The sequence below is a fragment of the Theropithecus gelada genome, chromosome 5, assembly GCF_003255815.1.
Source record: "Theropithecus gelada isolate Dixy chromosome 5, Tgel_1.0, whole genome shotgun sequence".
Lineage (NCBI taxonomy): Eukaryota > Metazoa > Chordata > Mammalia > Primates > Cercopithecidae > Theropithecus > Theropithecus gelada.
In genome coordinates this window covers 85,290,368-85,303,412 of record NC_037672.1, presented here as the reverse complement: position 1 = coordinate 85,303,412, position 13,045 = coordinate 85,290,368, and the positions used below count along the sequence as shown (strand labels likewise).

Genomic DNA, 13,045 nt, shown 5'->3' with positions numbered 1-13,045 from the left:
AATGGATTGGGAGGCCGAGGCGGGAAGATCACGAGGTCAGGAGATCAAGACCATCCTGGCTAACACAGTGAAACCCCGTGTCTATTAAAAATACAAAAAAAATTAGCCGGGCATGGTGGCAGGCACCTGTAGTCCCAGCTACTTGGGAGGCTGAGGCAGGAGAATGGCGTGAACCCGGGAAGCGGAACTTGCAATAAGCCGAAATCGTGCCACTGCACTCCAGCCTGGGAGACAGAGGGAGACTCCATCTCAAAAACAAAACAAAACAAAACAAAAAAGAGAAACAAAAAGAAAATGGAATCAGCAGAAGGTAGGGAGCAAGGATATTAATTCTTGTTACTAATAATAATTCTGACTGATGTTTACAGAGCAGAGAAAGAAAGATTATATCTAAAAATATAAGCAAAGCTGAAAAAAGAAAACCAGGGGTCTTTTTAAAGGGTTGACTCAATTAGTTGGGCAAATTTAATTATGTGTGAAGTCATAACAAGTGTACGGAGGTTTTTGTTTGTTTGTTTGTTTTTTGAGACAGGGTCTTGCTCTGTCACACTGACTGGAGTGCAGTGGTCTGATTGATCTTGGCTTATTGCAGCCTCGACCTCTCAGGCTCAAGCAATCTTCCCACCTCAGCCTCCAAAGTAGTTGGCACTACAGATGCTGCCACCATTGCTGGCTAGTTTTTTGATATTTTTTTGTAGAGACTAGGTTTCACCATGTAGCCCAGGCTGGTCTCTAACTCCTGGGCTCAAGTGATCCTCCTTCCTCCTGCCTCGGCCTCTCAAAGTGCTGGGATTACAGGCGTGAGCTACCACGCCTGGCCTGTATCTTTTCTTACTCCTCCATCTCAAGGCCTTCTCCTGCCCTCCTTACCCATTTCAGCAATGTTGCTTCATTACCTCCCAATGTGACATTCTACTTCCCCCTAAATATTCCTGGTTCAAGCCTTGGTCATTTCCATTTCCCATTGTTATCCCAACGTGGAATGTACCTCATTTCTGGCAATCTGTGCTTTTTACTTTCTTCCATGAAGCCTTTTCAGGTTAATTCCTTAATGATTTCTCCTTTTCTGTTCATCCCATGTTCAGTAATCCTCCCAATTTCACAGGGCTGTTGAGACTAAATGAACTGATATCTGTAAAGTACTTAGCACAATGCCTGGCAAAGGTTAAGTATTCCACAAATTATAGCTATTAATACTATTCTGTTACTATTTTATTTTCTAACCACCCGGTACAGGACTTCACCCAAAACAGGAGGCTAGTGTAGATAGTTAGAATGCTCATTTTATGCCAACCTGAGTATAAACCACAGGGTTTACTTGATGGCAGAAACAGAACTATCTCTAGTGGGTTCATTTTTGGTCACCTCATTTTAAGACAATAGGTTAAACAGTAATAGTTTAACTTCCATAAATATTATATTCATTTCAGATCCTTGAAAATAATAAAATTCTGTGATATAGTTCTTAAAATGAAGTAAAGTCAGTATAAAAGCCATCAAGAGCCATTTCTGGCCAGGCGCGGTGGCTCACGCCTGTAATCCCAGCACTTTGGGAGGTCAAGGCAGGTGGATGACTTGAGGTCAGGAGTTTGAGACCAGCCTGGCTAACATGGTGAAACCCTGTCTACTAAAAAATTAGCCAGGTGTGGTGGTGCGTGCCTGTAATCCCAGCTACTCGGGAGGCTGAGGCATGAGAATCACTTGAATCCGGGAGGCAGAGGTTGCAGTGAGCCGAGATCGAGCCGCTGCACTCCACTCCAGCCTGGGCAACAGAGCGAGACTCTGTCTCAGAAAAAAAAGAGTCAATTTTTAGATTTTCATTAGCAATCAATTTTTTTTACCATTTTATTTGTATGTTTCTTAACAGAAAACTGTTTTGGGGAAATCAAGATCCTATTCGCCCTGTTTCCCAGGGTGCTTTGAAGGCTCAACTGACCAAAAGACTTGAGAACCTTGCCCAGCCCAAGCAAGTTTCCTGCCTCTATGTACCTAACAGGTTAGTGTCTGTGTGTTATCATGTTACTTTATCAGGAGGTTTTTTTGTTGTTGTTTTTTGTTTTTGAGATGGAATCTCAGACTGTCACCCAGGCTGGAGTGCAACGGCGTGATCTTGGCTCACTGCAACCTCCACCTCCCAGGTTCACGTGATTCTCTTGCCTCAGCCTCCCAAGTAGCTGGGATTACAGTCACACACCACACCAGGCTAATTTTTTGTATTTTTAGTAGAGACAGGGTTTCACTATGTTGGCCAGACTGGTCTCGAACTCCTGACATTGTGATCTCTCTGCCCTGGCCTCCGAAAGTGCTGGGATTGCAGGCGTGAGGCACTGCGCCCGGCCTTTATCCTGAGTTCTTAGGGAAAATGGACATAGAACTTTTATCTAAAAGCCACAAATTGTTCAACGTGCAGTCAAAATTCACTGAGAATTAGGGATTCTATATCTGTTTCCAATCTGATGCTACAAGTAAGCTTTTCCAGAGCAAAATCTAGTATTTAACTATTGCAGACTTGTAATCTATTATAATGCTTTGATTTATGAGGATTAAAAAAATAATAAAGTGAAGGTGTTATACAAGGATACTTCCAGAGTTAGGAAGACATATCTTCAAGATATCTTTGAAGAATTCTACAGAAGCCATTATTTTTTCAAGTTAGGGTCTCCAATTTTAGAATGAAAGACACTGTAGAAGTTCAGGGGATACTGAAATCACCTGTTGCGACTCTTGCCGAGGACTGGCCACTTCCTTCTCTAAGTTCTCCTCCTCTTGGCTTCAGTGATACTCTCCGCCCTGGCTTCCCTCCCATCTTCTTCACCTTGCCCTCTCAATATCCTTTGTGGGTTTCTGTTTCTTTGCCATTGTTGCCCACTGTCTTGTCCCTGGATGCTTTCTCTTCCTGCTCTAAACTCTTCCCAAAGGTGGAGTTGTCCTCATAGGAATTTTGCTTCCATTCCTGTGGTGGTGACCTCCAACTCCTGTTCCCAGCCTAAACCTCTCTCCTGTCTCAGAATTATTGACTTCCCCTGTAAGAAGGTGCTACAGGAATCTCCAACTCAACATGTTTGTATCATTTTTTTTTTTTTAATTGAGATGTTGTCTTGCTATGTTGCCCAGGCTGGTCTCGAACTCCTGGGCTTAAGCAGTCCTTCTTCCTTAGCCTTCCAAAGTGCTGGAATTACAGATGTGAGCCACTGTACCTGGCCAGCATATATGAAACTGAATTACTTTTTATTTTTTTGGAGACAGAGTCTTGCTCTGTTACCCAGGCTGGAGTGCAGTGGCCTGATCTCAGCTTACTGCAACCTCCACCTCCTGGGTTCAAGTAATTCTCTTGCCTCAGCCTCCCCAGTAGCTGGGATTACAGGTGTGAGCCACCATGCCCAGCTACTTTTTGTGTTTTTAGTAGAGAGGGAGTCTTGCTATGTTGGCCAGGCTAGACTCAAACTCCTGGTTTCAAGTGAGCCCCCCACCTGGGCCTCTCAAAGTACTGGGATTACACACATGAGCCATGGCGCCTCGCCAGACCTGCTTTTTAATCTAATGTTGAGGTGGATACTTGCTTCAGAATGATATTTACAGGCTACAATCATTGTTGTATTTGTTTACTTGTAAAAGTTTGTTCAAGAAGATGAATTCAATAATATTTTCAAATTTCTTAGTGAAGATCACTTCATTTTTTTTAACACAAGAATACCAGTTGTACATGATTAATTTTATCTTCTTTCTAGAAAATACAGAAATGATCTTTGCATGTTTGGTGACATTTTATCATTATGTTTGGTGGCATGTTACTGTTAAATTTAATTCAGCAAATATTTTGCTACAACAGAATACCTGAGGCTGGGTAATTTACAAAGAGAACAGGTTTATTTAGCTCACGGTTCTATAAACAGAGAAGTATAAGAAGCATGGTGCTGGCATCTGCTGGGCTTCTGGTGAAGGCTTTTCATGCTACTTCATAACATGAAGAAGAAAGTCAAAGGGAAAGCAGACATGTGCAAAGAGGGAAAACTGAGGGGCATCTGGTTTCATAACAACCCATTCTCATGGGCACATTCCTGTCAAAACTAATCCCGGCTCAAGAGAGTGAGAACTCACTCACTACCGAGAATGGCACCAAACCATTCATGAAGCATCCGTCCCCATGACCCAACACCTCCCATTAGGCCTCAACTTCCAACACCACCACACTGGGAATCAAATGTCTTTTTCTTTTTTTTTTTTGAGATGGAGTCTTGCTCTGTCGCCCAGGCTGGAGTGCAGTGGCGCGATCTTGGCTCACTGCAACCTCCGCCTCTGGGTTCAAGCGATTCTCCTGCTTCAGCCTCCCGGGTAGCTGCGATTACAGGTGCCCACCACCTCGCCCAGCTAATTTTTGTATTTTTAGTAGAGATGGGGTTTCATCATGTTGGCCAGGCTGGTCTCGAACTCCTGACCTCAGGTAATCTGCTTGCCTCGGCCTCCCAAAGTGCTGGGATTACAGGCATGAGCCACCGCACCCGGCCTGGGAATTAAATTTCAGCATGAGCTTTGGTGGAGGCAAACAAACATATCCAAATTATAGCACAGGGGCAAAGGCAAGTAAGACACTATTACTGCTTTTAAGGAGTTTATCATCTATTATGGGGGATATACAAGGTCGATTAAAGTAATAACTAAGAAGCCTTTGGAGTTCAATAAAGAAGAGATTATATTTAGTTGGGAGGGATCAAGGAGGAGAAAAAAGCTGAATTTTTCCTTTCCCTAGTCTATCTTCCTAAAAGTGGCCTAAATTTTCTCATGATTTCTTCCAGAAAAAATAAATAAAATTATGCATATATGTATCTTTTGCCCTTTAAAAAAAAAAAAAAGCAAAAGGAATCTTTTGTGTGTGTGTATGTTTATATGTGGTTTCTTTCTGGTAAAATCCTTGATCTTCTCTCCTTTAAAATGTGTTCCCCAGACTTAAGCCATCAATATATTATCTTCACAAGCTGCCGTATTTGTGTATCATTAAATTATTTATTCAGTATTTGTATTTAAATGACATGTGTCTAGTACAAGTCTTAAAATACCACTCATTCCCTCTAAATTCACTCAAGTGCTACCTAACACCATTTGCAATACCATTTGCGGTATGTGTGCATCACATTTGCTTCATATTATTTTAGACTTTTCCCTTATATCTTTATTTTACTTAATTCTGTACTGTATAATAAGAATATATTTTAAAAGGCAACAAAAATCTACTGTAGGCTTACAACTCAGAGAACTAATTTTGTCATATTCTAGTCTGTTTTTTTTTTTACTATGGGTGTATTTACATATATAGCCTACTTAAAGAGTTAGAGATAATAAATATATAATTTATATAGTGCTTTTTGCGCTTAAAAATCTTTCTAAACTTTTAAGGAAGAGTAGATAATTTATTAAGCAGGTAATTCTTCTATTGTTAGAGATACAGTATATTTCCAATTTTTATAGCATATGTAACATTGTTGTGAATGAACTTGTTCGTGCATGAAATTTTCATGAATTTTTAATTATATACATGGACTTGATTGCATGAGTTAATTACTGCATCTAAAGCTAAGAATGTTGTTAAGGCTTTTTTTTTTTTTTCTTTTGGAGGCTGGAGTGTAGTGGTGTGATCTTGGCTCACTGCAACCTCTGCCTCCCGGGTTCAAGAGATTCTCCTGCCTCAGCCTCCTGAGAACTAGGACTACAGGCACACGCCACCATGCCTGGCTAATTTTTTTCTTTTTTTTTTTTTTTTGTATTTTTAGTAGAGATGGGGTTTCACCATGTTGGCCAGGCTGGTCTCAAACTTCTGACCTCATGGGATCTGCCTGCCTCGGCCTCCCAAAGTGCTGGGATTACAGGTGCGAGCCACCACGCCTGGCCTGCTGTTAAGGCTTTTGATGCTCGAATTTGCTTTTGGTGCTTGCTGGTTGGATGATTAAAGCTTTCTGCTAAGTTAGCTCTCTGAGGAAAGACTGTTGGAGGAGGGGAAGGAGACGGGTACAGGCAGTGAGGGAGTTTAAAGTAACAAGAAAAGGATGAAGATACTATTATTTACCTGAAGTCTGGTTTTAGATAAAATACTAGTTTAAGGTGGCCATTTCTCTATCTCTTTCAATATATAACTTTAACAAAAAGTTAACGAACTTTTTCTGGAAAGGGCCAGATAGTAAAGTTAGCCACACAGTCTTTGTTGCAACTACCCAGCTCTACCATTATAGCACCAGAGCATCCATAGACATTATGTACATTGAACATATACACATTGTATGTGATGCAATACAGCTTTAGAATTCTTGCATCTATGTCCATGAGGGATATCGGTTTGTAGTTTTCTTGTATTGTCCTTGTCTGGTTTTGGCGTTATGGTAATGGTGTCCTCATAGAATCACTTGGAGAGTATATAGACTTGGTATTTATTGGTATTTATATAGTGGAATTCTCCAATGAAGTCATCTGGGCCTGGAGTATTTTGGTGAGGTGGTTTTTAAACTATAAATTTATTTTATAGATACAGGGCTATTCAGATGACCTATTTCTTTCTGAGTCAGCATTGGCAGTGTGTGTCTTTCAGATAATTTATTAATTTTGTTGAAGCCGCAATCTGTGGAATTTTTTTTTTTTTTTTTTTGAGACATAGTCTTGCTCTGTCACCCAGACTGGAGTGCAGTGGCATGATGTCTGCTCACTGCAATCTCCACCTCCCAGTCTCAGGCGAACCTCCCACCTCAGCCTCCGAAGTAGCTGGGACTACAGGCATGGCACGCACCACCATGACCAGGCTAATTCTTCGTATTTTTAGTAGAGAGGGAGTTTCACCACGTTGATCTGGTTGGTCTTGAACTCCTGACCTCAAGTGATCCACCCACCTCAGCCTCCCAAAATGCTGGGATTACAAGCATGAGCCACTGCACCCAGCTCATTTATTAATTTCATCTGTTTTAAAATTTATTGGCATAAAGTTGTTCATACATTTTCTTACTTTTGATAGCTATGCAACCTCCTGTGATGATCCCCCCAACCCCTCGTTTCTGGTATTAGTAGGTTGTGCCTTCTCTCTTTTTTTGCTGACATTCTGGCTAGAGATCTGTCAGTTTTTGGTTCCATTGATTTTCTCCATTATTTTACTGCTTTTTATTCATTGATTTCTCCTCTGATCTTTATTACTTCCTTTTTTCTGCTTACTTTTTATTTTATATGCTTTTCTTTTTCTAGTTTCTTATGATGGAAACTGAGATTGTTGACTTGAGACCTTTCTTATTTTTTCTAATATAGTCATTAGTGGGGTACATTTTCCTCTAAGTGTTGTTCTAGATGCATTCCACAAATGTTGATACATTGTGCCTTAATTTTCATTTAGTTGAAAATACTTTCTAATACCCTTTTTGATATCATGTTTCAGCCATGTATATCAGATGTATATTATTTAGTTTTCAAAACATATGGGGGATTTTCCAGATGTCTTCCTATTGATTTCAAATTTAATACCACTATGGCTAAAGAACATATTTTGCATTATTCTAGTCCTTTCGAAACTTCTTTTATGTCCCAGAATATGATCTATCTTGATAAATGTTCGATGTGCACTTGCAAAGAATGTGTATTTTGCTCTAATGGGTAAAGTGTTCTATAAATGTCACTTAGGCCAAGTTGGTTGGTAGTCTTGTCCAAGTTTTCTACACCCTTACTGATATTCTGTTTACTTACTTGTTCTATCAGTTATCATGATGGAATATTGAAATTTCTGACCATAATTGTGGATTTGTCTATTTCTCCTTGCAATTCTATTGGTTTTTACTTTATGTACTCTAAGCTCTGTTATTAAATGCATAAAACTTCAGAATTACAGTTGAGCATCCCTAATAAAAAAAAAATCTGAAATCCAAAATGCTCCAAATCCAAAACATTTTCCATGTTGACATGACTGGAAAGTTACACACCTGACCTCGTGTGATGGGTCATGGTCAAAACACAAGCACACAACCCATAGTTTATTCATCATCCATAAGGGAAAGTAGACGCATTCCTCTTTCTGCACTCCCATGCAAGGACATCCATGAAAGTTAATCAAATGGTTCAGTGTATACAAAGTTTGTTTCAGGTAGAAAATTATTTAAAATATTCTATAAAATTACCCTCAGGCTATATGTATTAGGTAGATTTGAAACATAAATGAATTTTGTGTTTAGACTTGGGACTCTTTCCAAGATATCTCATTATGCATATACATATTTATTCCTCAATCCAAAAAATTAAAAATCCGAAACACTTCTAGTCCCAAGCATTTTGAATAAGGGATACAGTTAACCCCTTTATTATTACAAATTGACCCTTTTTATCATTGGTAACATATGTTTTACTCTGAAATCTACTTTGTCTGTTGTTAATACATCTATGCCAGCTTTCTTTTCATTATTGTTAGCATGACATATATTTTTTATCCATTTACTTTTAACCTATTTGTGTCTTTACATTACAAGTACATTTGTTATAGGCAAATGTTGTTTTTTTATCCAATCTGATAATCTCTGTTTTTAAATTGAGGTATTTAGATCATTTACATTTACTGTGATTACTAATATGTTCAGATTTAAAGCTACCAACTTGCTGTTGTTTTCTGTTTAGTCCATCTTTCTTTCGTTCCCCTTTCCCCTCTTTGTTGCCTTCTTATGTATGTATGTATGTACATATGTATGTATGTACATACGTATGTATGTATGTATGTATATATTCGAGATGGAGTTTTGCTTTTGTTGCTCAGGCTGGACTGTGGCACAGTCTCGGCTCACTGCAACCTTTGCCTTCTGGGTTTAAGCAATTCTCCTGCCTCGCCTCCTGAGTAGCTGGGATTACAGGTGCCCACAGGTGCCTGGCTAAATGTTGTATTTTTAGTAGAAACAGGGTTTCACCGTGTTGGCCAAGCTGGTCTTGAACTCCTGACCTCATGATCCACCTGCCTTGGCCTCCCAAGGTGCTGGGATTACAGGCATTAGCCACTGTGCCCGGCCTGTTGCCTTCTTTTAAATTAATTGATTTTTTATTATTCCAACTTATCTTCCTTGTTGGTTTATTCACTATAAATTTTTTTGTTCGTTTTTTAGTAGTTACTTTAGAACTTATAATGTACATCTTCAACTTGTCACAGTCTATCTTTCTATCTTTAATTAATTAATTAATTAATTAATTTTTTTATTATGCTTTAAGATCTAGGGTACATGTGCACAATGTGCAGGTTTGTTGCACATGTATATATGTACCATGTTGGTGTGCTGCACCCATTAACTCGTCATTTACATTAGGTATATCTCCTAATGCTATCTCTCCCCTCTCCCCCGACCCCACGACAGGCCCCGGTGTGTGATGTCCCCCTCCTGTGTCCAAGTGTTCTCATTGTTCAATTGCCACCTATGAATGAGAACATGTGGTGTTTGGTTTTCTGTTCTTGCGATAGTTTGCTGAGAATGATGGTTTCCAGCTGCATCCATGTCCCTACAAAGGACATGAACTCATCCTTTTTTATGGCTACATAGTATTCCATGGTGTATATGTGCCACAATTTCTTAATCCAGTCTGTCACTGATGGACATTTGGGTTGATTCCAAGTCTTTGCTATTGTGAATAGTGCTGCAGTAAACATACGTGTGCATGTGTCTTTATAGCAGCATGACTTATAATCCTTTGGGTATATACCCAGTAGTGGGATGGCTGGGTCAAATGGTATTTCTAGTTCTAGATCCTTGAGGAATCACCATACTGTCTTCCACAATGGTTGAACTAGTTTACAATCCCACCAACAGTGTAAAAGTGTTCCTATTTCTCCACATCCTCTCCAGCACCTGTTGTTTCCTGACATTTTAATGATCGCCATTCCAACTGGTGTGAGATGGTATCTCATTGTGGTTTTGATTTGCATTTCTCTGATGGTGAGTGATGATGAGCATTTTTTCATGTGTCTGTTGGCTGCATAAATGTCTTCTTTTGAGAAGTGACTGTTCATATCCTTTGCCCACTTTTTGATGGGGTTGTTTGTTTTATTCTTGTAAATTTGTTTGAGTTCTTTGTAGGTTCCAGATACTAGCCTTTTGTCAGATGAGTAAATTGCAAAAATTTTCTCCCATTCTGTGGGTTGCCTGTTCACTCTGATGGTAGTTTCCTTTGCTGTGCAGAAGCTCTTTAATTAGATCCCATTTGTTAATTTTGGCTTTTGTTGCCATTGCTTTTGGTGTTTTAGACATGAAGTCCTTACCCATGCCTATGTCCTGAATGGTATTGCCTAGGTTTTCTTCTAGGGTTTTTATGGTTTTAGGTCTAACATTTAAGTCTCTAATCCATCTTGAATTAATTTTTGGATAAGGTGTAAGGAAGGGATCAGTTTCAGCTTTCAGTTTTCCCGGCACCATTTATTAAATAGGGAATCCTTTCCCCATTTCTTGCTTTTGTCAGGTTTGTCAAAGATCAGATGGTTGTAGATGTGTGGTATTATTTCTGAGGGCCCTGTTCTGTTCCATTGGTCTGTATCTCTGTTTTGGTACCAGTACCATGCTGTTCTGGTTACTGTAGCCTTGTAGTATAGTTTGAAGTCAGGTAGCGTGATGCCTCCAGCTTTGTTCTTTTGGCTTAGGATTTTCTTGGCAATGTGGGCTCCTTTTTGGTTCCATATGAACTTGAAAGTAGTTTCTTCCAATTCTGTGAAGAAAGTCATGGGTAGCTTAATGGGGATGGCATTGAATCTACAGATTACCTTGGGCAGTATGGCCATTTTCACGATATTGATTCTTCCTATCCATGAGCATGGAATGTTCTTCCATTTGTTTGTATCCTCTTTTATTTTATTGAACAGTGGTTTGTAGTTCTCCTTGAAGAGGTCCTTTACATCCCTTGTAAGTTGGATTCCTAGGTTTTTTTTTTTTTTTTTTTTTTTTGAGTCAGAGTCTTGCTCTGTAGCCCAAGCTGGAGTGCAGTGGTGTGATCTTGGCTCACTGCAAACTCTGCCTCCTAGGTTCACGCCATTCTCCTATCGCAGCCTCTCAAGTAGCTGGGACTACAGGAGCCCACCACCACGCCCGGCTACTTTTTTTTTGTATTTTTTTAGTAGAGAGGGATTTTCACCATGTTAGCCAGGATGATCTGACCTCACGATCCACCCGCCTTGGCCTCCCAAAGTGCTAGGATTACAGGCGTGAGCCACCGTGCCTGGCCAGGTATTTTGTTCTCTTTGAAGCAATTGTGAATGGGAGTTCACTCATGATTTGGCTCTCTCTTTGTCTGTTATTGGTGTATAAGAATGCCTGTGATTTCTGCACATTGATTTTGTATCCTGAGACTTTGCTGAAGTTGCTTATCAGCTTAAGGAGATTTTGGGCTGAGACGATGGGGTTTTCTAAATATACAACTATGTCATCTGCAAACAGGGACAATTTGAATTCCTCTTTTCCTAACTGAATACGCTTTATTTCTTTCTCCTGCCTGATTGCCCTAGCCAGAACTTCCAACACTATGTTGAATAGGAGTGGTGAGAGAGGGCATTCCTGTCTTGTGCGAGTTTTCAAAGAGAATGCTTCCAGTTTTTGCCCATTCAGTATGATATTGGCTCTGGGTTTGTCATAAATAGCTCTTATTATTTTGAGATACGTTCCATCAATACCGAATTTATTGAGTGTTTTTAGCATGAAGAGCTGTTGAATTTTGTCAAAGGCCTTTTCTGCATCTATTGAGATAATCATGTGGTTTTCGTCTTTGGTTCTGTTTATATGCTGGATTCTGTTTATTGATTTGTGTATGTTGAACCAGCCTTGCATCCCAGGGATGAAGCCCACTTGATCATGGTGGATAAGCTTTTTGATGTGCTGCTGGATTCAGTTTGTCAGTATTTTATTGAGAATTTTTGCATTGATGTTTATCAGGGATATTGGTCTAAAATTCTCTTTTTTTGTTGTGTCTCTGCCAGGCTTTGGTATCAGGATGATGTTGGCCTCATCAAATGAGTTAGGGAGGATTCCCTCTTTTTCTATTGATTGGAATAGTTTCAGAAGGAATGGTACCAGCTTCTCCTTGTACCTCTGGTAGAATTCGGCTGTGAATCCGTGTGGTCCTGGACTTTTTTTGGTTGGTAGGCTATTGATTACTGCCTCAATCTCAGAGCCTGTTATTGGTCTATTCAGGGATTCAACTTCTTGTTGTTCTTTGTTTTTTAGTAGTTACTGTAGAACTTACAATGTACTTCTTCAACTTATCACAGTCTATCTTTCTATCTTTAATTTATAATACTTAATGTATCGTGTAAGAGTTTTTTTGTTTTTTTTGTTTTTTTTTTTGAGGCGGAGTTTTGCTCTGTCATCCAGGCTGGAGTGCAATGGCGCAATCTCAGCTCACTGTAACCTCCGTCTCCCAGGTTCAAGCGACTCTCCTGCCTCAGCCTCCCAAGTAGCTGGGATTACAGGCATGCGCAACCACACCCAGCTAATTTTTGTATTTTTAATAGAGTTGGGATTTCAGCATGTTGGTCAGGCTGGTCTCGGACTCCTGACCTTGTGATCCACCTGCTTTGGCCTCCCAAAGTTCTAGGATTACAGGCACGAGTTATCGTGCCCGGCCTAGTGTAAGATTCTTATAATGGTATATTACCATTTCCTTACTTCTGGCCTTTGTGCCACTGTGATCATACATTTTACTTCTATAAATCTTACAATATATTATTGTTATTTTTGCTTTAAACAGTCAAATCTTTTAAGGAGATTTTTAAAATAAGAAAAAGTGTTTTATATTTACCTGCGTTCTTACCATTTCCCATACTCTGCATTCCTTTGTGTAGATCTATTAAATCTATACATTTCATTTTGTATTTTTCTTCTTCCTCGAGGGCTTTCTTTAATAATAATTTTTTTTTTAATTGAGATGAAGCGTCGCTCTGTCACCCAGGCTGGAGTGCAGTGGTATATTGGCTCACAGCAACTTCTACCTCATGGTTTCAAGTGATTCTCCTGTCTCAGGCTCCCAAGTAGCTGACATTACAGGTGTGCACCACCATGCCTGGCTAATTTTGGTG

General features: G+C 39.7%; 1 protein-coding gene across 1 annotated transcript in view; it reads left to right on the top strand.

Annotated features, from left to right (window-relative positions):
* THEGL (theg spermatid protein like) overlaps positions 1–13,045 on the top strand; it is an 82,276-nt gene that overhangs the window by 39,630 nt on the left and 29,601 nt on the right. Inside the window, exon 4 of the mRNA XM_025386359.1 lies at positions 1,868–1,996. Coding sequence (XP_025242144.1) covers positions 1,868–1,996 — 129 coding nt within the window. The remainder of the gene's footprint in view (positions 1–1,867; positions 1,997–13,045) is intronic.